The sequence below is a fragment of the Schistocerca gregaria genome, chromosome 5 (assembly GCF_023897955.1).
Source record: "Schistocerca gregaria isolate iqSchGreg1 chromosome 5, iqSchGreg1.2, whole genome shotgun sequence".
NCBI classification, from domain to species: domain Eukaryota; kingdom Metazoa; phylum Arthropoda; class Insecta; order Orthoptera; family Acrididae; genus Schistocerca; species Schistocerca gregaria.
In genome coordinates this window covers 276072322-276099222 of record NC_064924.1, presented here as the reverse complement: position 1 = coordinate 276099222, position 26901 = coordinate 276072322, and the positions used below count along the sequence as shown (strand labels likewise).

Below are 26901 nucleotides of genomic sequence, written 5' to 3'. Positions count from 1 at the left end.
AATTAACATCGAACATAAAGAAAATGTACTTCAGTATAAAGATGCCAAGCAACTCTTACTTTCAGCAGAGATGATAAATTTATACACTGATAGCAAACACACTATTTGATGCAGGGCTTACTACCTTGCAATTATTTATTGGTCCACTGACTTTTTTTCACACTGATATGCTTTACAACATATCAAAATTTTTAAAAATGAATTTCTATGATTAAATAGGTACACATTTGGAGGTACTTTACACTGAGCAAAATTTCATACAGGTACATTTGTGATGCACAGCTTCCTTATAAATACTTAAGGAAATCTCAACTATAAACATTTATTCATACTGTATTAATTAAAATGCTAGTTAAAGTTAGTCATTTTTATTTTTTTTTTACAAAACTAAATAAATACTTAAGAGAAAACCTCAGAACACTGTAAAAGCCACACTAAGCTGTTGTCTGGCTTTAGATTGTGGAATTTATTACCACATTCCAGCCTTAACTGATACTGCCAGAAATCATTTAACTGTATTGCACCACCTGCTTTGACCAATGATGCAACTGAAAATAGCAGCCATATGCCACCCACCAAAATCTAATAATTGTAACCTACAGAACAAAGGGTTTTAGTTATTTTCCATGACACTGCATTCATTGGCTTTAACAACTCATGTTGCCTTCTGGCTTAACACACTACTTCTCTGCTTCTGTTATCAGCACACTGAAATCCATGAGATGATTATAGTGTATTTAATTTGGCCCAGGCAAAACTGATTCCTTGTGAGTTAGTGATTTGCACAATCAAACCCAATACACCTAGGATGACATCAATACAGGCATTTCGATGTTAAAAAATTCTACATTTATTTATATAACACAATTTTTGTAATAAAATTTTTCCATGAGTGAATTTAAAATTAAAAAGAGCAAAGTAAATGAGCTTTTACTTATTGGCTGTACTAACAATGGAAACTTGAGGGCAAAGCAGCACCATTAAGCTTCTATTCAGACAGAATCTGTGTTTCACAAATTTATGAGTAGAGCGATCGACATCCTTACATTGTCTACTTAAAGACTAACGAGATCAATGTCTAACCGAAGTGAATACACTTAATGAAGAATATAAGAAAACAAAACAAGTTTACATAGTTATATGATATTATTATCATGAAAAACAGTGTGTTACAGGAACACAGACTGCACAAAAGTTTAACAAAATTACCTGTGAACAAAAAATGAAAGCAGTTAAATAAAAAATGGTAATTGAAATCTATGCACTACCTGCAGAATTCAAGAAATGGTGATTCATAGAAGATCTTATCTCTGCGAGACGAGCAATAAACTAATGCTTTAATGATTTCATTGTTAGTGCCATTAAAATTGTTAGATGACTATCAGCACAAAAGGAAATGCAAATTACACAACAAACATGAAAATATAGATAAGTACTTATAAGCATTTGTTACACAATATGCTCTGTCAAATGCAACCAGTTGTGTCTAACCATTTACCAAAGTACATGATTTTAAAAAATCGACAATAAATGCAAAAATTTCAATACACATTTGCATATTTGTGAAATTCTATTTGCAACAGGTCTAAAACAGTATAAAACCTCAGTTTCTTACACCCTAAAAAATCTTAAAAACAAAGCAGGGTAAGGCACTGGAATGAGTCAGTTGCCACTGTGCAAACGGCAATTAATTAGTCCTTCATAAAACAATGCTTAGTATTTTTTTAATGATTCACTCCACTCCACATCCACTTTCATAAAAACAATAATGAAATTCTCAAATGCCAATCTTCAGTTACTGCTTAACTTTCATTTGTCCACATCAATAACCTACATTTTAAAAAATGTTCAATTAGAAGGCTACAGGCAATGAAATTACTTAATTTTCATGAATCTGTATACAATTATCACATCTAAATTTCTAGCAGTAATCCAGTCTCTCAATTCCTTAACCTGTGTGCGAGTAACATTCCATACTAACAAATTTCCCAACACTTTCAGTTTTGGACAGTGTATCATAATACTCTCAACAGTTTCCATCGACAACATAACAGCAGAATAATTGCAGTTACTGCCAGGAATCGCTATAAATATTTTTTCCAATGATCCAGTGTTTATCTCCATCAGTATGGAATCAAACCAAGTATCTGCCACTGACACACTTCTAAAAATCAGTTGCAGAGATTTCAAGCCCCAACTACATCTCAAAATATATACCAACACCTCTGCTGGTAAAAAGCACTCTGAATCCTCAGTTTCCCCAATTCTCACATACAAAGACTCTAGATGGGTGTATACTATTCTTTGTGAAACAGGAGCAACCCACTCAGGGTTGCATAATAGTTCATTACATTTAATCCATAACTCTTTTAAATTTGGGCAATTGTCACCTATAGTGACAAACAGTTCTACTGCAAATAAATTGCATATTATTGTTAGAGCACTCAACTGATGGCCATACTGCGTCAGGAAGTTTACTGTCCCTTCACCAGGAGACAGCGGCCTACCAATATTATACACGAATTCTACAGCTGTCAACGACGGAAGTTTTTTTAAATGAGCAACATCAAAATCAGTTACCCTGACTTTGAGATTTCTCAAGTTGGGGCATAAAATCTGACAAATTCTAACAATCTTCTGGTCGAACTGTAGTTTTTGTGCTGGTCGGCAGACACCCAAATTATTTATATGGGTTATTTTTAGTCCATCCTCCAACAAGCGTGAACCATTCGTCATACACTTATTGTACAGAAGTATCAGCGAAGTGCACAGTTCTCTGAAATCGACTATTCGTAACTTTTTTAGATGTTCCAGTGCGAGTGTAACACCTTTTTCAGTAACAGAGCTTTCAAACACGTATAACTCTTCGAGATGTTTACAGCCTACACTATCAGAGAACCCAGGTATTAAACACTTTAATCCCTCATCTGTAACGTGATTACAACACCTAAAGTTTAAAGACTTCAAATGAGGACAATTACAGCCTATGTTCCATAGCACTTCATCATCACAAACTGGAAGTGTGAATTCATTCTTATGAGTTGAAAAAGACAACTGCACTAAATTGCGCAATGACGGAATCAAACCTGCTATAGTATACTGAAAACCATGTCGTACTTCATCTGAAACGTATCCAAGCTTGACAAGCGTGCGGCAGTCCAACACTTGCAACTGTGGTACGGCTACAGCTTTCAGTAAAAGTTCGGCAGCGCCTCCTTCTGTTACAGTTTTAAGTCGCGAGAATTCTTCTATCACACCAGATACGACGGAATCGATTAAAGATGCCGGTATACATGATAAAATAGAATTTATTCGGTTCGAAATTTCGAATGTGAACTGGTTTCTACTTCGCCAAGGTAATGTCAAGAAATCAACAATTACTTTTTGACTGAGTACGAACAGTGTTTCTGGGTCCCTGGCAGAAGGCATCACAAGAGCAGTATTTTTAAAACACACTCAAAATTTTTTTTTTACATCCGTCAGATCGTAAATAATCCACAAGAAGTTTCGTCTCTTCATAACCTTTTGCTACTACAGAAATCTAGCACGCCCCCTGAACTATTTGTATATCTATAGCAGACGCCATCCAGCGAACTTCAGCAGAAAGATATCACGTACTGTCTCGGTAACATGCGTAATAATATAGGAACCACGGTCTAACTAGACTGTGATAGAAACTATCTCACTTATTTAAAATTTATCTCGAAGTAACTTTCTTGTCATCGCATTTTAGTTATTATGCTTAAGGACCATGCTCCCATCAATTATGTTCAGTTTTACAAGGAATAGAGTTACTAAGTTTTGATATTGACGTTCAAATAAGCATGTTGGTTTCTTTCCCAATTTAAAAGATACCTCAATACGTAAAATCATATTTAAAAAAGTTGAAAGACCTAAAAATAATTCATAGCAACAGAGGCAAATATATACTTGGATCAAGACTTTACGATATTTTCACCCACATCATAGATGATGGTCTAGATTTCAAACATGTTGACATGTTGGCCCTACGTTGCCAAATTGTGCAGTTTCGTCCTATACATTTTCACTATTCGTACATATTGATCACGTGTGACTGGTGCTTTTGTATGTACTAGCGCCGTGTAAGTTAAATAAACAATGCTCTCAGTTAATTCTAAGCAATTTGTTGTTGGTGTCTGTCCGTGCGACCCACAACGTGACAACGTTGTGAACCTTCGTTTACAGTTTATACTGTGCGAAAGTGTATTTAAACGAAGTGAATTAGCGTCGTTGATGTGTTTGTATCATTAACAAGTTTTGTATGAACGAAACAGATACTTCTCCGATTATTAAAACTATCTTAAGACAAATGTAGTAGATTTTTTGCAAGAATACATTTATTTTGCTATTGAGCTGATAGTTGAATACGTTTGAAAGTTACAGGTAAGGGTCACTCGAGTGTATGTAGATGGGAATCTACAACCCGTGAAAATGTAATTTACTACGAAATTCTCTGATTGTATTTTTCAGCATTGGGTCACATAATTACATACAGTAATTAAATGCAATGAAATAACTTCGTTACAAGACTATCACTTGTTTTCCCTTTAGGCAGTATGGCTTCTGTAATTTGTTTCTTTTATTGCAAGCAATGAATTCTTTGACTCGACTGCTGTCAAAATAATAAATCTATCCTGTGATGTTTAGACTGTAAGTCAAAAAGTCCTTAAACTCTGTTTTACTTTTTGCATTTCTATTGAGAACTGTTTGGTACTGACAGGACTAGAATCTGCAGAGGGTTTTGTTGTTGATGCATTTTGCTATAATTGGCTCAATAAAAGAAACAGCTTATTTTGTTTATTTCCTTAATTTAAAATTCTGATGCAGAAAACTCATTAGAACCAAAGTGCACCCTGACATATTTACCTGTCATGGTGTTCACAACTTAAGAATTAAGCACTTCATTAGTACAATTTTGGTTAGTAATGTGCAATTCATGAAGATTCATTGTTTATACTAAGTCATGCAGTAGGAATGCTATTTGTACTTGTTGTAAATGGAAAAGTATTTGAGAGTCAGGACATGATGTACATCTTTTGGGCCAGAGTTTGATAGCCATCGTCCTCCCTTCCTTTGAAATCCTGGTTGTGATCCATATGAGGTGATTCATAGTGTCATTATCAGAAACAAATGAAAGATAATATTCCTTATGCAGAATAAATCTGAATTTTGCAATTTCAGAACAAGTGTGTGATGTGATTGTAATCATCATTGGCTGTATTCCATGGATCCCATGGAGAATGCTCGTTGAGATAAGGAAAGAAAAGCAAAAATTTGGTACTTTAGTATTCTTCACTCTGATTGCATGTACTTTTCTTGGAGGCTTCAAACTGATTTATTCTTGAATGTTCTTTTCTGTTTTATACATAGTGAAAATGATTTCATAGTTGCACACTGAGATGACCACATCTTTATTTCTTTCCTTGCCTACTTTTTATTTTTAAATCACAAGGTTGGTACTAAAACTGATGAAATCTATAGTTATTTTACGTGCTAAAATAGGCATACACAAATATAGATAGCAACTGCTTGAAATCTAATGTTATCATCTTGCAGTTTTTTTAAAGTGTGCTTAGTCTCATAACGGCAATTAAAGCAGCTGAAATAAGGATGAATCAAAACATTTTGAGACCATTTTCTCAAAATAGATATTAAAGTCCCAATAAAAATGCTAAAAATTGTACTTTTAACGAGATTAGTAAATACAATGTTGTAACTCTAGGTGCACAAAACCATTGTTTATTCTATCTCTTGATACCACTGTGAAGTGTACGGCCGAGGATACTTCCAGTTCTTTCTGTTCCATTTGTGTGTTGAGCACTGGAAGAATGATTGCCTAAACGCCTCTGTGTGCACTGTAATTATAATCTAACCACTGAAAGAACACCCATGACAGCTGGTGGCTTGGTTGGCAATGTCACTACGCTCAGTGTTACACCATGTTGGTATACTTTCAGTAGGCTATGTGCAACCATCAGTTGTAGGGGTAGCAATATGGGGCTATCACCATGGCATCATTTATGAATTCTAGAGCTCAAACTGGCACTGGTGTGAAGTGTCAGGGACATTCTTCCATTGTCCAGTCTGCAGTCTGACCTTGTCCTGGCATTCCCTACGTGAGTGATATGTGGTTGGGGTTTTACTATATTCAGAGATTTATAATTTAAATATAGTTCTTGAAACTTTCCAGTTAGGCTCCCTTTGTATAGTCTGCCTCTTCATCTAATAATTCATTTGTTTCAGCATCTCTGCGACACTCCTACACTTCAAATAAATCTGTCACCATTTGTGATGCATTTGCATTTATTTTGGATCCAGTACACCTGAGCAGTATTCTAGAATGTCACATGAGAGTTTTGTGAGCAATCTCTTTTGTGTACTAACTACATTTTCCTAGTATTTAGCAAATGATCTGAAGTCTGTGAACTGCGTTACTTACAACTAAGCCTATGAGAGCAATTGAAGTTAAATACAACTTTTTTTTTTTAAGGTGTGGGGGAGTGACATTTTACATTTCTGAACATATGACGCTAGTCGCCAATCCTTGCACCACTTCGAAATCTTATTACGATCCAACTGAATATTTGTGCAACTTTTTTTTGGACATTAATTTGGTAGATAATCACATCTGTGAAAAGGGTGAGGTTAATCTTAATGGTGTTTGTAACACCATTAACATAGAAATGAATAGCAAGGTTCTTGAACATATGGGACCTGGTGAGTCCAAGTAGCACAGGATGAAGACGACATGGAAATGAAGATTGAGAGGGGATACCAGGACTGAGAAAGGGAAACTGTGGAACAAAGGGTATTGGAACAGTGGGCAGCAGAGATTGAGGCCAGAAGGATTACATGTGTGAGGGATGTGTTGCAAGCGAAAGTCCCATCTACGTGGTTCAGAAAAGCTGGTGCTGGAGGGAAGGATCCAGTTTGCATGGGTTGTGAAGCAGCAATCGGATTCAAGCATGTTGTGCCTAACAGCATGTCATGCCACTGGGTGGTCAACTCTGTTCTTGGCCCCAGTTTGGCAGTTGCCATTCATTCTGTGGGAGAGCTGGTTTGCGTTAAGCCCACATAAAATGCTGCAGAAAAGTTGCAGCAGAGCTGGTTTATTTTAAAGACTACATTAATTTGCACCACCATCACCAAGATTTTGGTATAAAAGCTGAATAGAATTTCTTTAGTACCAGCAATGTCTGTGTGTGATGGCATTGGAGGAATACCGAAATGGGTAATTTGAATATATTTTGATTAGTCCCAAAAATGCAACAAAACTTACTTTAATTTTGGTTGAAAAGCCTCAGATAGAATCATCTAGGATAAATCAAGAAGAATGAATGTTTTTTGCACACATGATTGCTGGAGCAAGAGAGAGATCAGCTGTTTGTTCCAATTTATTGTTCAAGGGATCCACGTGAAATAAGTGTCTTGAGACTTGGTGCGTTTTGTTGCCAAAATTTAAGTCTCGGTAGTGTCAGCCAGAATTCAAAGTCTGCAGTTATGTCATCAGCTGGTGGTTTGGTAACATTTACTTAATTTTGTTTTAAGAATATTATGTTTGGATTACTTTCATACATCTTTGTAGTTCTTCATATTCGTTTCACTTGCCACTAAGTTTCTGAAGCATTCTCTTTGGGTCAAAATTGTGATTTCCTGAGGAATTCATTAAAAAGTAGGTGCATAATTTAAACTGTTGTAACACTGATAAATAATTTTGGTGACAGAATTCCAGAATGGGATCCATTAGGTAACCCATCTGTGGTTTGAGAACTGGCTAAGTGGACCACTGGAGACTTGGAAATCTCTTGTAAATAATCCACTAATAGTTTTGGAAACTTTGGAAAAGTGCCCCACACGTGGCTTCTCTCGCATGGTAGTCAGGTGTATCCCCTTGGCTTTAACCTAATATTTCTGTCATAATTGTAGTACTTAAGCCACCACAAACAACGCAAGTTAGCACTGAAAGATAGCTCCAGGATCAGTAACAAATCCTTGCATATAATGGACTTGGTGAAAATTACATGCTAACTCAAAATGAGTTAAGTTGTATGAAAGTGTTACTTTATCATGGCTTTTAGAAATTTTTCTCTGCACGATACAATACACTTTCTGTTGCTATCAGAATACATTTTACAATTATGAGGCAGTATGCTGAAAACGATACAGTTGTGTTTCTTCGTTACAAATATTGTGTGTGACCACATCTTGGATAGTTGTGGGGATATCAGAAAACATACAAAATGAAGTTAAGGTATGATGGAAATAAAAATTTGCGGTTTCCAATTATTGCTGAATTAATTTCGTTAGAGGTGGCCTTTCTGAGATGAGTTCAAAATTACCTAAATGTCAATGAAACATTTTAATTGCCTCCAGTTATCTCACGAACCATCCACTCCGGAAATCTAATTTTTCCAAGTCTCACAAGGAAGCTAGCGGACAACAACCTTCCAAACCTTGTTCATTATGATGATGATTTTTACATTATGATGATGGTTTTTATTGTCCTATCTGAAATTAATTGGTCACCTGAAAAATAGTAAAAACTTTTACATCCTTAACCATGGGGTTTCAGTAGCATTGACTTATGAGCCTTAAAAATGCACAAGTATCGAATATTGAGATCTAAGAATATGTGAAATTACCTTTAATAAATATATGCAGCCATAGGTTAGATATGAACAGAATCTAGTTATGTTCCCAAAATTAACCATTGACCACTTGACATGAAATGCCTCTGTATATGATAAAATTGTATCATAGTTATCCTCAGGAGGTGAAATGCCTGGTATTGCTGGTAGACACATATAAAAGAGACACACTACCTAGCTTTGGGACTATGTAGTTCCTTCATCAGGTTGGAAGAAATAATTGGTATTAGCAAATTAAAATAGCATCTTTTTTTTCCCTCTCAGGCTAATGCCTTTCATGGCAGGCGTATGGTTACACCCACTCAAGCAAGTATTTTTCAACATCATTTAATGGCCTGTTAGGGCTTTTTATAAACTAGGATGACCATTATTTTAGCCCACAGTCAATGTATGATCAAAATTGTTTTCAATCATCTGATGACCATTGTCACTGAAAAGTCCCAAAGCATAACATGTATGCGTGCAGACATGCACACAGCATTTCACATATGGACAGAATCTGTGTAAATCTCTACACCTTGTTTTATACTGCTAGAGGGGGAATTGGTTCTTAGTCATCCTATATGGTGGCGTAGTATTCTTCCGGGAAGGTAAACTTCCCCCACCACGGGCAATGCTTGGTTTTCAGTTTACAGACAGAATGTACCTTCCAGCAATTCCTGTTCAGTTCTGAGAGCAGAGTTCATGTTTGTATAGTGAATTTATTTCACATGTCTGCAGCTGTTAAGTGAGCTATGTAAAAAAGTTCAGTAGTTGGAGCTGGTAACTATCTACCATGCTATAAAAACATACTCAAAGTGTAACATGCTGGCAATGTGTGTTCAACATTGTCAGTTTCATTGCCACTGCAACCACTGGCTAGTATACTTCCACAGTGTGAGGAGTACCAAATGCATTATTACCCCAGCATCAGCTTTCTTCCCAATGTCTAAAGAGGCCCAGAGGCTTCAGTTTAAGTCAAGTGATGCATTAGAGCAGATTACTATTCTAGACTTGAATGTAATCAGTCCCATTCCATCAGACATATTCACACCCACCTTAGGAGATGTATAGTATATTTGTGGTAAGTGGCCCCACCCAGTGCAGCCCACTCAACAAGTGCAAGCAGTTCCTAAATGTAAGAGATTTATGGAGTCTACCAGTAACACCGTCTTGAAATGCAGTAACTTTCTGAAATGCGGTAACTTTCTTGTCAATCATTAATTCACCACAAAGTGACTACAACACAACTTCACAGTACACTGTCAATGATAGAAAGACACAAGATACCACATTTAACAATCCAATCCCTTTCCCACCAACACTACATAGGTCACTGATAACATCACACTCACAAAGTAAATATTTCTCAGCCACTGTTTGTATGAATGTATAAACCCATTTAACAACTGCAAGTAAGTATTCATTTAATAAACTGAAAATAACTCCACACATAAACATGTGCTCAGTGAATTTATTTTGTCTACGCACAGAAGAGAACTCGAAGGAAATGCTGGCGAAGTATAGTCTGCCTGTAAAACTGAAAAGTCATAGATAAAAAGTGAATAGGGCCTTTTTGTAGGAAATTTAAAGTAGTTTAATTTTGTAACAGAAAACATTTTCACTGGAAGCTTCAGTTTTAGTTATTCAAGAAAACATAAGATAGTGACCTGAAAAACGTTCCCCACACTTACATTTCACCAGTTAGCATTTGTAGTATACTGTTGCTCTTGGCACTGCTTCCTACCACGGCACAAAAGTATGTGACAACAGGATGTATACACTCCAGAAAATTCAGCGAAAACCCGGGAATTTTTTCATCTCGGAAGTTAAACCAACTTATGAAACCTCAACCATTGAAAGGATTGATAAGTTTTATGGTTCCAAGGGAAAGTATACTGTCACTTAACAGGGAAAAAGTGTATTTTTAACTGGTAGTCTGGGAAAAATACAGAATTTTTTTTTTCTTTGTCCACACATACTACCTGGATGACATAAATTTTTTCACACAACTTTCTTTCGTTAAATAGACTAAATATCATTTTTGAAGCCGTTGAGGTCTAGTGTTGTGGTTGTCTTGTTTACAGTGACTGCAGATACTGACTGAAAATCTGCGCTGGTTACAAAAGTCAAGAAATATCGACCAGACAGCATATGTCAGTGGTACTACATATTGTGCCCATATGGGAACATCATAGGAATTGTACCAGCTCAAATTATTTATGAAGGTTCATTTCATGACTCCTCATATTGTCAGTTGACAGATCATGAACATGGTGTAAGTATAGCATGCAGGGAATGTTTTTTTTATATTTCAGTTTTGCTTCTTTGAATGTAAAATTCCGAATAGTGTTGTGAGATGTAAAAATATTTCAGTTGGTAAAGAAGTGGTTAACTTATGACAAGGTGTGAAAATTACTGTATTTATTCACCCATAATTGGGCTGGATAGTAGCAGTTGAATGCATGTAAATAAATTCATCATGCATTTCACTGACCTTCAGCCACTAAGTGTTCAGATGTACTTGCTGAAATGAACAGATTTGAGTTGTGCAGTTTTATCAACAATTTCCTCTATGTATAGATTCAGTGTTCTCTATATATCAGGGAAGACTCTTTAGCCACATCATCCATTTCCTCATAATATTGTTAGCCACATTGAAAGTAAGTGGTTAAGTAGTAGTGAGAGCATTTTGGAGGAGACAGCCCTGCAGTGTCAATCTGTGGCGCAGAAAGACTAAGCTGCGTAGCTGTCTAACTGTGCCAAGACTATGAGATCTCCCCGCCCCCTTACTTAACATAACTATGGCATCCAGGAAATTTTATTTAAGAAAAACAATTCTGTTCAAGGCATGGATGGCTATTGTTAGAGAGCTCATACATTAAACTCTTAGGGACCCTGACTTGGTTGCACATATACTGCTTCTGTGTCATTTGCATTTCACCAAAGAATTTTCAGTTGATATGTGGAACTGTGTAGATGGCATTGAAATAACGTTTGCATAAGCAACAAGATTGTTCGAGACAGCAAAACAAGCATGGCAGAATGACGTGTGCGGATACAGAACATAGAACTCCGTGCTCATAGGGTGGTAATAAATCTTGTAGAGAAGGAACAAAAGCATTGCTGCAAAATGTCATAATTTCATAATAGCTTAATGTCATTGCCTAAACTAGTGATCATTAGTGAAATGGAACAGATCATTAACAATTTGTATGTGGATGCATTCAAAAGTAGACATTAAACATGCAAAATCACCAGCATGTTGAAAGTCCCAAAAACAAATGTTAATGCAGGCAGAAAGCAAAGTGCTTCATACATTGTGTCTCAATACAGACACTGTAGAGCTGCTAGTGGATGGAGGCATTACAATGATCTTGTTGAGTGTCTCTGAATATCAACAAAATAGCCCATTGCTCCGGAGACCCAGCTTGCAAGGGACTTGTGAAAGGTATGACATTGGTTTAATGAAGCAGCTATCTTTTTTCTGAAGAACTAGGACTTTCCACAGTATGGGATAAACTGCTACATTCTAAAGTGGCCCTCACACGCTTAATGTTTATTGCACAATAATATTATGTCTGTAGATTGTGCAAGGCCAAGAACAGCACAATATGATTGCACAGTATTAACGCCTGGGAGGCATAAGTTACAACTGTGCGTTTGTAGTGAACATGTTGGTACTCAACCATGTGGAACCTTTATGTATTATGACCGAGTTGCTTGCCTTGCAAAACACAAATACACATTATGCAGAATGGATAGAATAAACCTGAAAAGCTTCCAATAAACATTTCAGTGCACCTGGGGCTTATTCTCTGCAGCTTAGAATCATAACACACAGTGACTACTAATTGCAAAATCAACAAGTGAATATATATTTCTCTACGGTGTCAACTGTTGCAAAAGAAATAAAACAGTTATTTAGTGATTATTGATTGAAAGCTTATATCAGTGGCGTGACAACTGTTGCAATGGGGGGGAAAAAGTATGCTCACTGGGCAACTCACCTGACCTTATTTTGCCAACTCTGAAAACTACTGCAGATAAAATAAACATTTCTGTTTACTTTTGTGACCCCATCATCTGCAGTTTCCTTTTCCATTGTGGACAATGGGGTAGTTTGCATTTCCTAAACAGCCAGGACCCCATTTCTCAAAGTAAGGAATATTGATTGATATACATCTTTCAGCATACTTCCTGATCTTTTTTCATTGGCTACTTTTTCAGTTACTTGTGGAAATTTGTTTGGACCTAATTGAATTTTTATTTATTTATTTTTCGTCGGCCTTCTGACTGATTTGATGCAGCCCATCCAAATTTCTCTCCTGTGCCAATCGTTTCATATCAGAGTATCAGTTGCACCGTAGAGCCTCAATTGTTTGCTGGGTGTATTCCAGTATCTTCTTCCTCAACTGCTTTTACCTTATACAACTACTATTACCATGGAAGTTATCCCATGATTCCATAACAGATGTCCTATCATTCTGTCCCTTTTTTCTTGTCAGTGTTTTCTGTATGTTCCTTTCCTTGTCGACTCTGTGGGGAACCCTCTCATTTCTTACCTTGTCCGTCCACCTAATTTTCAACATTTTTCTGTAGCACCACATCTCAAACGCTACGATTCTCTTCTGTTCCAGTTTTCCCACAGTCTGTGTCTCACTATCACACAATGTTGAGCTCCAAACATACATTCTCAGAAGTACTACCTCAAGTTAAGACCTATGTTCAACACTAGCAGACTTCTCATGGCCAGAAATCTTTTTCCGCCGGAGCTAGTCAGTTTTTTACACCCCCCTTGCTCCATCAGTTGTAAGTTATCTTGCTGCATAGGTTGCAGAATTGCCTAACTTTGTCTGCTTCATAATCACCAATTGTAATGTTAAGTTTCTTGCTGTTCTCATTTCTGCTGCTTGTCATTACTTTCATCTTTCTTTAATTTACTCCCAATCCATATTCTGTACACATTAGACTGTTCATTCTATTCAACACGTCCTGCAATCCTTCTTCACTTTCACCAAGGATAGCAATGTCATCAGCGAATCTTATTGATATTCTTTCACCCTGAATTATAATCCCACTCTTGAACTTTTCTTTTATATCTCTTATTTCTTCTTCAATGTATAGCTTGAAAAATAGGGGTGAAAGACTGCAGCACTTCATTCGTGGCCTTCCAGTCTTATTGTTCCCTCTTGGTTTTTGTATGTGTTGTGCATTACCTGTCTTTCCCTATAGCTTACCCCTATTTTTCTCATAATTTTGAACATCTCGCACCCTTTTAAATCGTCGAACACTTTTTCACATTTGGCAAATCCAATGGCTGGCCTTGATTTTTCTTCTGTTTTCCTTCCATTATGAGACACAATGTCAGAACTGCGTCTCTGGTGCCTTTACCGTTCCTAAAACCAAGCTGATAGCCATCTAACAGATCCTGAATTTCTCTTTCATTCTTCTGTATATTATCCTGGGTGGATGAGCTGTTAAGGTAATTGTACCATAATTCTTATAATTGTTGGCTCTTCAGAATTGTGTGGATGAAGATTAACCGAAAGCGTGACATTATATCACCAATCTCATACATTCTACATACCATCATGAATAGTTGTTTTGTTGTCACTTCCCCCAATGATTTTAGAGCAGATGTAATATTAAGCTTCCTGGCAGATTAAAACTGTGTGCCAGATCGAGACTCGAACTCGGGACCTTTGCCTTTCGTGGGCAAGTGCTCTACCAACTGAGCTACCCAAGCTGTGCTTGCCCGCGAAAGGCAAAGGTCCCGAGTTAGAGTCTCAGTCCAGCACACTGTTTTAATCTGCCAGGAAGTTTCATATCAGCGCACACTCCACTGCAGAGTGGAAATCTCATTCTGGACATGGAATATTATCTATCCCTTCTGCTCTATTTGATGCCAAGTTTTCCACAGTTTTTTTTTCCTTCTTCTGATTCCAATACTGGATCTCGTGTCTCTTCCCTGTTGACTCCTGTTTCTTCTTCTATCACGTCATCCACTGTTGTGGAGGCCTTCAGTGTACCCTTCCCACCTATCTGCTGTCTCGTCTACATTTAGGACTGGAATTCGCATTGAACTCTTAATGTTATTGCCATTGCTTTTAATATCACAGAAGATTGTCTTGACTTTATGATACACTGAATTTGTTCTTGCCATAAGCTTTCTTTTTTTCATGCAGCCATTTTGCTTTAGCTTCCCTGCTCATCCTATTTATTTCATTCCTGAGTGACTTGTATTTCTGTATCCTTAAATTTTCCTGAACATTTTTGACTTCCTTCTTTCATCAATCAGCTGACGTATTTAATCTGTTATCCATGGTTTCTTGGCAGTTGTCTTCCTTGTGCCTAAGGTTTTCTTTCCAACTTCTATAACAGCTCTCTTTAGAGAGTCCAGCCCTAATCAACTGTATTGCCTCCTGAGCTATTCATTATCACACCATCTATAGCCTCAGAGAACTTCAAATGCATCTTTTCATTTTTTACTACTTTAAGTCCCATGTCTTTGTGCAATGATTCTTCCTGACTAGTTTCTTAAAATTTTGCTGGCTGTTGATCATTATTAAATTGTTAAGTGAGTATATCTGCTCCTGGGTAAGCATTACAATCCAGTATTTCATTTCAGAATCTGTGGCTGACCATGATGAAATCTAACTGGAAATCTTCCTGTATCTCCTAGCTGTTTCCAAGTATACCTCTTCCTCTTGTGATTCTTGAACAGAGTATTTGCGATTCCTATTACTAATTGATATTTATTGCAGAACTCGATTAGTCTTTCTCCTCTTGTGTCTACTACCAAGCTCGTATTGTCCCATAACCCTTTCTTCTACTCCTTTGCCTACAACTGTGTTCCAGTCCCTCATGACTATTAGATTGTCATCTTCCTGTACATACTGAATTACACTTTAAGTTTCCTCATATACTTTCTCTCTCTGTCTCTTCATCATTGGCTTGCAACATCGCATGTATACCATTGTCTGTGTTGGTTTGCTGTAGATTCTAGTGAGAACAAACATATCATTGAACTATTCACAGTAACTCACTATGTGCCCTACCTTACTATCCATAACAAATCCTACTCCTATTATACCATTTTCTGTTGCTGTTGGTATTATGCTATATTCATCTGACCAGAAATCCTTATCTTCCTTCCATTTTTCACTTCACTGTCTGCCACTGTATCTAGATTGAGCCTCAGTATTTCCCTTTTCAGATGTTCTAGCTTCCCTACCAAGTTCAAGCTTCTGACATTCCAAGTCCCAACTTATTGAACATTATCCTTTCATTGGTTATTCAGTCATTTCCTCATGGTCATCTGCCTCTTGACAGCCCCCTCACAAAGATCTGAATGGTGGACATTTCCAGAATCTTAAGCCAATGGAGAGATCATCATGATACTTCGTCAGTTATAGGTCACATGTCCTGTGGATACACATTGTGTCTTTAATGCGGTGGTTTTCATTGCCTTCTGCACTCTCATGCCATCGATCATTGCTGATTCGTCACCTTTAGGGGCAATTTTCCACTCCTAAAGGCAAAAGTGTGCTTTGAACCTCTGCCCACTCCTCCGCCCTCTATAACAAGGCCATTGGCTGACAGAGGGTGATTTCCTATGCTCGAAGACTTTGCCAACATTGCAGATGATTTTTATTCAAAATTTAGGGAGTAGCAGGAACCCAAATCTGGGTGCACACTGTCAATCCCCCACCCCTCACACAGTCAACATCATTACCCAGTACTCAGTATATTGAGTGTGTGATGGCCTCTTAAGACAAAAATGTCTCAATAGTTTATAGGGGGTTTCAATAGTTCGCAAGGAGAGAATGCCGTCTACAACTGATTGTCACTGTCATCAGCTGTTTGACCTATGAAATGGCCAGATATCAGAAAGTAGTACTGGAGCCTTTTGTGAGAAACTGTTGACATCATGTGGAAAAACGTGTGAATTTGTGAGACTTGCTGAAGAATGTCTGCCTTGGCAAAGACCACCAACTGGAGAAATTCAGTGTTGTTGTTATTCAACCAAATGCCGCTGACCATCCATGGTGAGACTTTTTCAATTCGCTCTTCCCACAACTTATTTTCAAAAGTATAAGCGAATGCACAGTGTAACTATGGAATCCATCCTGAAACTTAAAGCAGACAATCTATATTTTGAAGAGTTTGAGAAAGTTACCATTGAAAACATGTGTTTCAAATCCATCTATCTCTGCATGTGGGTTTGAACACTTCCATCTTAAGGCTGCGTGGCAAGCAGGCCCTGGTAACAAACGTTGTGGACACTGAGAATGTGAAAATCCATAGTTGAAATAAAGGAAGATAATTGTCTCCCATTACTCAACATTTGGGTACAAATAAATCTTGGTGACCTATTATGTCAGGCTATTCACAGCAAACTGAAACACAGGGATATGTATTTTCATCCATCCAGTCATCTGTCACCACTCAGTACAACAGTGTATTGAAGTAGTAATACACTTGTAATTGCCAGTATACAGGGTGTTTCAGCACAACGATTACAAACTTTGAGGTGAGATAGAGTAAAACCTAGATGATGCAAGATCACATGTGCATGGTCAAAGCACTTTCTAGGTGCTGTACTGACAGCAAAAATCACAAGAAAAAAGGACACAAACAGGTTGATAACACATGTTTATTATGCTTAGTACAGCAGAAACCAAAAAACAAAAACAGCCAACAGTTGTCATTAAAGAAGGTGTGCGGTACTGACAGCAAAAAACACAACGGAAAAAAGAGACAGACAGAGCGAGAAGACATGTTTATTATGCTTAATACAGCAGAAACCAAAAAATAAGAACTAAAACAGCCACCACTTGCCATTAAAGGTGTTCAAAGTTATGGCCCACCCTAAAATGCAGGCCACACATCTCTGGCAAATGGAAGATATGATGTCATGGAAAATACCGGACATGTCCTGGACTTCCCCGGCAGCTGCCACAATGTGTACACAAAGTTCCTCAGCACTGTTAATAGGAATTTTATACACCAATGTCTTGACATATGCCCAGAGGAAGTAGTCTAGGCAAGTGAGGCCTGGTGATCTCGCTGACCAATACGCCAGGCCTGTGAGACCTCCATCACAGTCCAGGGCTGTAATTTTGAAAACCTTCTTTGGTGTTGATTGTTGTCAGTTATTATTCTTATTTCTTGCTTTCTGCTGCAGTAAGCATAACAAACATGTTTTCTCCCTCTCTTCATGTCCTTCCTTTCTTGTTTCATCAGATCTGTGTTATAAATGTACAATGTAAGACAAGATATTAAAAGACATATATTACGGCAACTCATTGAAGCTGAGAGACAAACATATCAAAATTAATGGGTGCAATGCCACCTTCTACTCCATTTCTTGACACTGTCACTGCCCACACTGACACAAGTAGTTCACCATGGCATAATGCAAACAATTTTGCCAGTAGATGGTACTGGTGATGGTATGCCTGTTTTCTGTTGTATGAACATGGAGATTCATTTTACATATTTAGAACATATTTTGCTTCCGGCAAACTTAGGTGTTCTTAGTATGCTAAGATGTGAAATCGATTAATGTTGGATAAGAGGTCTTCTACATGTGCATGTTGTTTTGTACTGTTCATTGCTCTCATGACTTTTTTCTAAACAAGAACAGTGTGTAAGTAAGTGACAAGTACAAGGTACCATACTATACTGTCTGACTAATTAAGTGAAGCACCCTGAACATACAGCTGGATGTAACTATGTACTCATGGATGTGTATGTAAATAATTATGTTCGAAATAAATTTTTTGGTTGCGAATAGCTTGGCATCAACTGTGTTAGGTGTAGATTTTCAACCTATTAGTAATATAGGAAAATGTCACTGCTGATGCCAAGATATTTGCAGTCAGCAAATTTATTTCAGATTAATTTTGGACAGGCAACAATTGTCATTAAAGTCTGTTCATCCAGATACAAGTAAATTAATGATTGTTGTTGCAATTCTCTCTGATAGGTGAACAGCCACCAGAGTGCATTAGTGTTATTCATGTTTAGTGTTGTTTTGCTAGACCTGGTAAATTCATAAGCTGTGTGGACAGCATCAGGTACTGACTAGTACTGTGTAGAACATGAAGATGATGTGTACCTATGTAAGGCAGCTTTATCAGCACCTGGCAAACTCAAGAAGGGACCTCATTGTGGTTCTCTATTAGGAGATGCGAACATGGAAAAAATATCAAGTATATAAAAGGCAAATTTAATTTTTAAACTGAAATCTTCAACATTCTGCAAAACATTGGTTGCTCTGCTAATAAATCGGAAATAAAAGGCTAAAACAAGTCACTATCAGTGTTATATTACTTTAATGTACTGAACCTATGTTAAGAAATGTATTTGAAAGCACTTGGCAGCTTTCAGTCACAAAATCCCATTTTGATTTCATTTGGCAGGAGAGCTGCACGATTGTACACGTACTGTTTTACGTATGTGTTGATTTTTAGTTTGGGATTGTGTTAATTGTTGTGGTCTTTGATCCAGTTTGATGCAGCTCTCCATGCTAATCCATCATGTGCAATCCTCTTCATCTCCTGGTTAATACCTGAACCCACATCCTGACACTACTTGGTCTCTGTCTCCCTCTACAAATTTTACTTCCCCCCCCCCCCTCCCCCCCCCCCCCCCTATTGCCAGACTGACTATTACTTGATGCTTCAGGATTAGTCCTTTCAACTAGTCCCTTCTTTTAGTCAAGTTGTGCAATAAATTTATTTTCTCCTCTGTTTGATTTAACCTCTTCATTAGTTATATTATCTACACATCCAATCTTCAGTATTCTTCTGTTGTGTCACATTTTAAAAACTTCTGTTCTGTTCTGTTCTTGTGTTAACTGTTTATTGGGCACATTTTACGTCTGTGCAAGGTTACACTCCAGACAAATATTTTCAGAAAAGATGTTATAACACATAAATTTATATTAGTTTTTAGCAAATCTGTATGAGAAAAAACCCTGATTTCTTGTTAATTTTCCCAACTGTCAGTGATCACTGATCGAACAGCTTCTGGCCACTCCCAAACAGTTTGGAGCTGGGGAGTCCTCTGCTCAAGCAAAATTTTCCACCCTAGGTGTACCTGAGACTGTTGGAAGCTGCTGCTTGAATGAACTGTGTGTGCCTACTCTGGATTTCAGCCTCCACATTTTATCTTGTGAGATAATGTAACACCAAACTCTTTTCATACTCATAACAACAACCTACACCCTGCAGATACACTTCAGACATGACACTCCAATTTCACAAAAGAAAGGTCCCATTGTGTTGAAAGAAAGAATGCTTTCAAATTAACCAGCTAAAGCTACCATTCTATATCTCCATCTGTGCAGCTGAAACTATTTTTAATAGTAATGCTTTGCTGTCCAATTAGAAGAAAACATTAGTGGGGAATAAAAACTTCGGTTAGCTCGTCTTTCAGAAACTTGTTATGGGAGACGAGCCTCCTGGAAAGCTTGAAAAAGTCTGAAGATATATCAGTGAACAAAAAGCTCTGAGTTCTTCAATTTTGTTGTTCGATGACTGTATCTTTTGTACTCTGGCCTATGGAGTTTGCTTGTGCCTGTTTTACAATTAGCTGTAATATTTATCTTTGGCAAATCTTTTATAAAGGCTAGGACCAAGCATCAACTTCCTGCATCAGTGTAGAATTATATTATTGGATGTGTCAAACATGTAAAGTAGTGTCTGATTAAAACTAGTTCTTAGATTCTTAAATCAATTTTCCCCCCTTTTTCTTCCTCACCTGCACAGTATACTTTCTAATGTAATTTAATAAATAACAGTTTGTCTTCTATTTTGAGTACCTTTACCGTACAACTGCTTTCATTTATAGTTATTGTAGTACAAATTTTGACAAGTATCATTTTAATCCACTTTCTGGTATGAAAGAGGCAGTAATAAACAATAACCAATTGCATACTGTTTTGTGTAGTACTTATTTAATCCCCTTGCCATTTTGGGTAAAGGTTCACATTGAAATAGATGTAAAAATTAGTTGTGAATACAAATTTATGCAATGCGCCGTGATATTTTAAAGTAACTGAAGAAACACTAAAACGAGTAATGACTCAAGTTGAAAGTGAAATGAAATAGAGTACTTAATGGTGAGTGAATAGTTTTGTATTTGCAGGCATTAGTGGTAGATGGTCAGCTAAACACACCATTAAAATGTATGCTACATATTAATGAAGAGTTTATCTTTTTCTGCATTTTTCCTTAAGATTTATTGCATCATAAATCAGCAACAAAGCTCAGTTGCAATCATACACATACTACAACCCATTTTTTGCAGACTGGTTTTTCATTTAAGTCAAAGAGTGAAGGTTTATTTATTTGCCATTAATATTTGTTTCTGTCTTGCATTGCATATATCCTGTCTTGAAGGTAAAATTCAAGTTCTCTCTTTTTGGTTGAACAAAAAATGCTGTAATGCCAACAAAGTTTTTTGTTTGTTTACTCTAGGAGGCCATCAAAGGTATCCCACCAGGTAACACATGCTGTACCTGGTTTGCATCTGATGTGTTCTGTAACAAACCAACAGCCTCATTCAGTTTCTGCAAACTCTGTGACATCTGCCAGAGATAATAAGAGAAATAACATTGCATGTTCTACTGATCCTCTTTATGGAACTATTCTCAACAGCAGCAGTTCTGTTAACAGTGCCATAGGTAATATCTTTTGTGGTGTATTCATATTTGTGATGTCCTCAGGAATACTACATAAAATTTGATTCTGCTTCAGTTTTCACTGCAGGTTAATGCTGTGTTGCCTTCACAGTATCATGTTGTCTTTTTACTATTAGAGTAACATTTATGTTCTAGGAGACAGTGATGTTGAACTTCCATTAATTATGGCTAATTTGAAGTTACGTGATGTTGGAAGTGAAGTACCAGATGCTGTAATCCTGGAAAATATGGACTCTCAAAGAAGGATCACCAGAAGCTGTTCAAAGCCAACTGATTTTGCTACACAGAACAGACGATGCAGTTTGAAACCAGCCAAAATGGATGTGGCAGATATTGAGAGTTATTATTTGAATAAGAAATTTCAGAAACCACTTGTGAGACACCTGGAAACTATATATGAGGAGCCAGTAATTAAAAAAAATGGTTCATGTTGCATTCTTGGTCCTAAGAAACCAAGAAAAATAATATTTACGGGGATATCTAAAGCCAAAGAAAAGAAGAGGAAAGCAAATATTAAAAAACTGAGTAGAAACTTTGCTTCTAGAAGGGCCAGTTTCTCAGCAGATGATTTTTTAATGCATTTAACTGGCATAATGTTGGAAGATGTGAGCAAGACTGACGTGTGACCTTGAAATATTAGTAGCTGAAATGTAAACAGGAATAAAGTTGAAGATCAATTTAAGGATTGATTGAGAAGAAGCATGGGCCTGTGCATGTATCTCACAAAAATGTGAACAACACTTATCTCCTGTAGCACGAAAGTGCTACCAAATTTGTCATGTACCAAACTGTTTCATCTAGTGTTCAGAAGAGTTCCCTGAAGAAAGTGAATAGACAGAATGCTGTTTGTAACAACAGACTTCAGAGGCAGAAATCGTAGACGTGCTATGATTCGTCTGAAAAATCCTTGAAGATGACGTCAACTTTATCAGTGTCTGAAATCAATTTGTTAAATGGCTTAATGTTAAAAAAACTTCTTGTGTGGTCTAGTTTTTCAGAACACCATAAATTTGAACACATTAAATTCTAGCTGAATTTGCTGCTAATAATCCTTGTACTTGTGTAATTGTAATTACCGCAATAACGAGGAATTTTTCAGATGCCATAAGCTGAAATGCATTGAAAGTAACACCTAAAATTAAAACATTGGTGTTGTATATTACTGTACAAACTGGTTCTTCAAATATGTATACATTCACTATTTTCACCAATTTGGGATTTCTTTGTTGAAAAAATTATTCATTTTTCTTACAAATCACCACTGTATGAATTTTATGTTTGAGTTCTTTAACATATGTTACATAGGAACCAATAACTTCTTTAAAAATGGACAGTAAATCATGTGAAACTATGGTTTCCAAGCTATTAGGCTGTTGTGTTGTGTCATAACATGCCCGATCATTATTCCCAAGTACTCTTCAGCATATTAATAAAGCTATCAGTTTGAGAAACAGAAAAGCTGCTGTGAATGTTTAAATTAAGGATATACAAATTGATTCAACATATTTGCCCATAAATTATGTATTTCAGTGCTCAGTTTTGTGTATGTAAGGTTCTATGGTATCCTTCACTCTTCTGTCTAAAAGCACAAAATCAGTGTTGAGTGGTAGGAAAAGTTGATAGGTAGAAGTGTAGTAATGCAGAACACATTCCTTATTGTACAGAAGTGTAATGGAGTGAAGAAATAAGTGTTGGGCTTAAGAAATTAGTGTTACAGTTGTTAAAGTTACTTATGTTTTTTAAATGGAGTGTTGGAGAGATTTACAGTTGGTTGCCACTTGTGACTGTGTGCTTTTTCTTTGATGGGAGTGCTGTTAGATTTTGCGCATGTCTCTGTGTATCACAGAAAACATTCCAAGACCTAACTATCCATCCAGTTCTAACAGTTACAGCCCACTGTCCCATCAACAGAAAATTAATAAAATGGTTTAATTGTTAACAGTAACATTTCTTCATGTGAACTTCCAGGTGTGTAAATATGTATCAGTAAATATTGGGGACTACACTGTAGAATAAAAGTTTTACTTTTATTGCTTTATAAACTACAAGATAATAGTGACACTCATCCAGATTATTCAATGAAAATCATGGCTAAGCTTGTTGTCCAGTATATTTTGGGGTATGATTGTTCAAGAGGCCCAGATTTTTGATGTTTTACAGAAGATATTAGTTTGCTGATAATAAACCAATGTGGTTTATATCCAACTTTAATGTATGCAACAATTACTTAGTTGTGTTATAGAGAATCTGTTTAAGATTATCACTTGTTTTGTAATTCATTATACTGTATTCTTTTACAGTGATGCTGAATTATAAAAATTGACATTCTTCTTGGTTAAGATGGTCACAGTTAAAAGTCTACAAAATAAAACTTCACTCCATCTTACACGAAAATTACTCATAACACTTCTCATTTTTATCACTGTCCTCTCCATTACTCCCTCATGACTAAAAGGGTCAAATTTCAAATAAATGTTGCCACACATTATATTGATCCCAAAGGCTCCCTTTTTGCATCTAAAATGCAATTTTCAAAGACACACAGTAAAAAAATGGAATGAATCATACATTTCATTAATCAGAGTATGTATTTTAGTCTAGTATTGAACAGAAGTCCATCTTTGTTATAATACCCCCATCCCATTCCCCTTAAATGCACGTGCACATGAGTGCACGCGTGTGCGTCTCTCCCCCCCCCCCTCCCCCCCCTCTCTCTCTCTCTCTCTCTCTCTCTCTCTCTCTCTCTCTCTCTCTCTCTCTCTCTCTCTCTCTCTCTCTCTCTCTCTCTCTCTCTCTCTCTCTATTTATGATGAATGAGATTCTGTGTCTCTATGGAATATAAGTATTTATAGTATTTATAATAACATGGATTTTCCCATATAATTTAATTTTGAATTTTTTGTCCTAAAAATTCAGAATTGTACATAATCTTTTGTTTGGTATTGAAATTTTCTTGTGACACGTTATAAGTATAGTAAAACTACATTTTGGTATAATTTATACTGGCAGATGTTATCCAACAGTGTAGTGCTGTGCACATTTTTTTCACAATTCTGAAAGTAACATAATTAGGTACATCAAGCAACGTAAAAATTTTGGCAGATTTAGGTGTACTTTGTTATTTAACTGGATCCTGTGTAAAACCCAAACCCAGTTAAGAATGTCTGTAAGAAAGAAAAAATGCAAACATTTTAAAAATTGTCACTATGTTTTCGCATTTGTTTCAATGTCCATGCATATGGTGCACACACAAATTTACATAAGAAGGTACAAATGAGATGAATAATTGCATAAAAGTTATGTAATATGTGTTTCCCCTCCTTCATTTGATTCATTGTCCATGTTCATGTAAATGAAAGATCATATTTTAAATGATTCACAAATATTTGTACAAATAAAAATAGTTGGTCCACGATAACAACCTACTTGGTCCACATCTGTTCACCATAGCCGATGTCTTAGCCCTTTTAGTTCCCTTTTTGCTTTCAACATTCAAACAGCAGTTCAAATTGTCTTAATCTGGTGTCTTCCATTAGTATAAGCTGTTCTGTTACCTGAGATATAAATTGTGAAAATATTTTTATTGCTGTATTACTTCAGAAAACTGGCATCGGACTTAAAAATGATAAGTGTGAAGTGGGTATGACTTACAGATTTCTTTACATCTTAAGTGCAAACTCATAGCAAAATTATAAATTCCTTTTTCATGACATAAACATAAACACTCAATATGGTAATAAATATACATTTCATAAGGATAATAATTTCTACTAAGTGTAAAAGGCAAGTTACATACTCAGTGAGATTAATTTGCTTCTTGTCAGATGAAGTATTAAATCAGCAACATTCCTTATAGGCAAATTGTCAAACCTGATACTTAATGTGAATGTTAAACTATGGTTTAGACAAAGCCAGAATTTACAAATTTTACATCTCCCCCTCCCACATCCTCCTCAGACTAATGTATTTCAATGTATATCTGTGCAAAACCTCACAACTATTATATTTCAAAATAATCATTTGGGGAGAGTGAATGATATGTAGAAATAAAAAAGCTTGAAAGAATTACTAAATATATTTTGTAGTGACCCATATTGGGGTTCCAAACTAGAGATTTATGATACTTCATGAGTGCTTACTGTAAGCTGAAGAAGTACAAAAGAAAGGCCCCAGAAAAATTCCACACTAGGATGTTGGCATGCAGTCTCTCATCCAGATTCAAGACAAAAGTTGATCAAGCAAAATCAGTTGCTTAGTGCACCAGATAGCCAAGTTGCTGCTGTTGCTCAGTTGTGTGCTGTGTGATACCCTCAAAAGCACCATCCCAATAAGAATGTTTCTCATCGCCTGGAGCAATGCCTTTGGGAAGCCAGTAATCTTCGGCCACAAGTAATGGACACAGGTTGCTCAAGTAGACATACCGCACAAAAACAGGACGTGGTTCTTGAAACCGTTCACCAATCACCTCGGTGAAGTATCTATGATATTGCAAGGTAGTTCCAGATCTCTCAAAGACTGGTTGTCATAGTGTTGCATGATGAAGAACTGCATCCATATAATTACACATTATGGTAACTCAGCACCAGCGGCCAGAAGATTGCATTCTACAAGTACAGTTTTGTGAATGACTTGTGCACAAAGTGGAGGATTACAGACCTTTTAGAAATAATGTGATATGGACTGACAAATCTAGCTTAACTCGTGAAGCTATTTCCAACCTCCACAACAGCCATTGTTGGTTGGAACATTGCCCATGTCAACAGCGAATGTGACTTTCGGGCGTGCTTTGGCATAAATCTGTGGGCTGGAATCCTGGGAGGTTTGCTTTTGGGCCCTTACCTATTGCCGGACATGTACACTTTGCTTGCTCATTAAAAAATGTTTCAGTTAGTGTATGGCAACACCTACAGTTTCAGCATGATGGTGCACCTCCAAAATTCAGAATGAATATGCATAACTATGTAAATGAAGTGTTCCTGGGGAAATGGATTGGTCAGGGAGGTCCAGTGTTCTGGCCTCCTGGTTCCCCAGACCTTAATCCACTAAATTTTAATTTTTGGGGACACACAAAGGAATAAGTTTATAATACTCAACCCAGAAATGTGCATGTCGCTTCAGCAATGCTGGATGCAGATATGTCGTGTAGAGTCCAGCAAAGTTTTAACCAGTGAGTGGTGAAGTGTTTGCAGATGCGAGGTGGTCACTTTGAACATCTCCTCTAAAGTGAATGTTGCTCATATGTGTATGTACCCGCTCTCTGAAGATACACCAGATGTTAAACATCATGGACAAAACAAACAGGTTGTTTGTGTGGGAAGTTTATATTTTGTCTTAATGTTTAAATAAAGATAACAGAGAGAATTACACAAGATATTACTTTGTGGGTGTGTAAATTGGATACAATTTGATGTTTTAACTGAAAAAGTAGTAGTAGTAGTAGTAATGTTTTAACTAAAATAATAACAATAAGTGGAGTAAACCTCAAACAAAAAACCAAATTTCGGACTAGCAATCCAATCTTATCTTGGAAGCTAATGC

At 36.7% G+C, this 26901-nt stretch overlaps 1 protein-coding gene and 1 long non-coding RNA gene across 2 annotated transcripts; one reads left to right on the top strand and one right to left on the bottom strand.

Moving 5' to 3' along the window:
• Positions 1-1144: 1144 nt before the first annotated feature.
• Positions 1145-3666, bottom strand: LOC126272817 (uncharacterized). The gene has a single exon (XM_049976007.1). It carries the CDS (start codon positions 3427-3429, stop codon positions 1876-1878), a length of 1554 nt encoding a protein of 517 aa, XP_049831964.1. The 5' UTR covers positions 3430-3666; the 3' UTR covers positions 1145-1875.
• Positions 3667-4113: 447 nt separating this feature from the next.
• Positions 4114-21229, top strand: LOC126272186 (uncharacterized). The gene is made up of 3 exons (XR_007549188.1): positions 4114-4404; positions 10736-10926; positions 21140-21229. It is a non-coding gene; the product is annotated as an uncharacterized LOC126272186 (long non-coding RNA).
• The last annotated feature ends 5672 nt before the right edge of the window (positions 21230-26901 follow it).

What these genes read in the sequence shown, in the direction of transcription:
- LOC126272817 (XM_049976007.1), bottom strand. Translation starts at nt 3,429, where the DNA reads ATGCCTTCTGCCAGGGACCCAGAAACACTGTTCGTACTCAGTCAAAAA.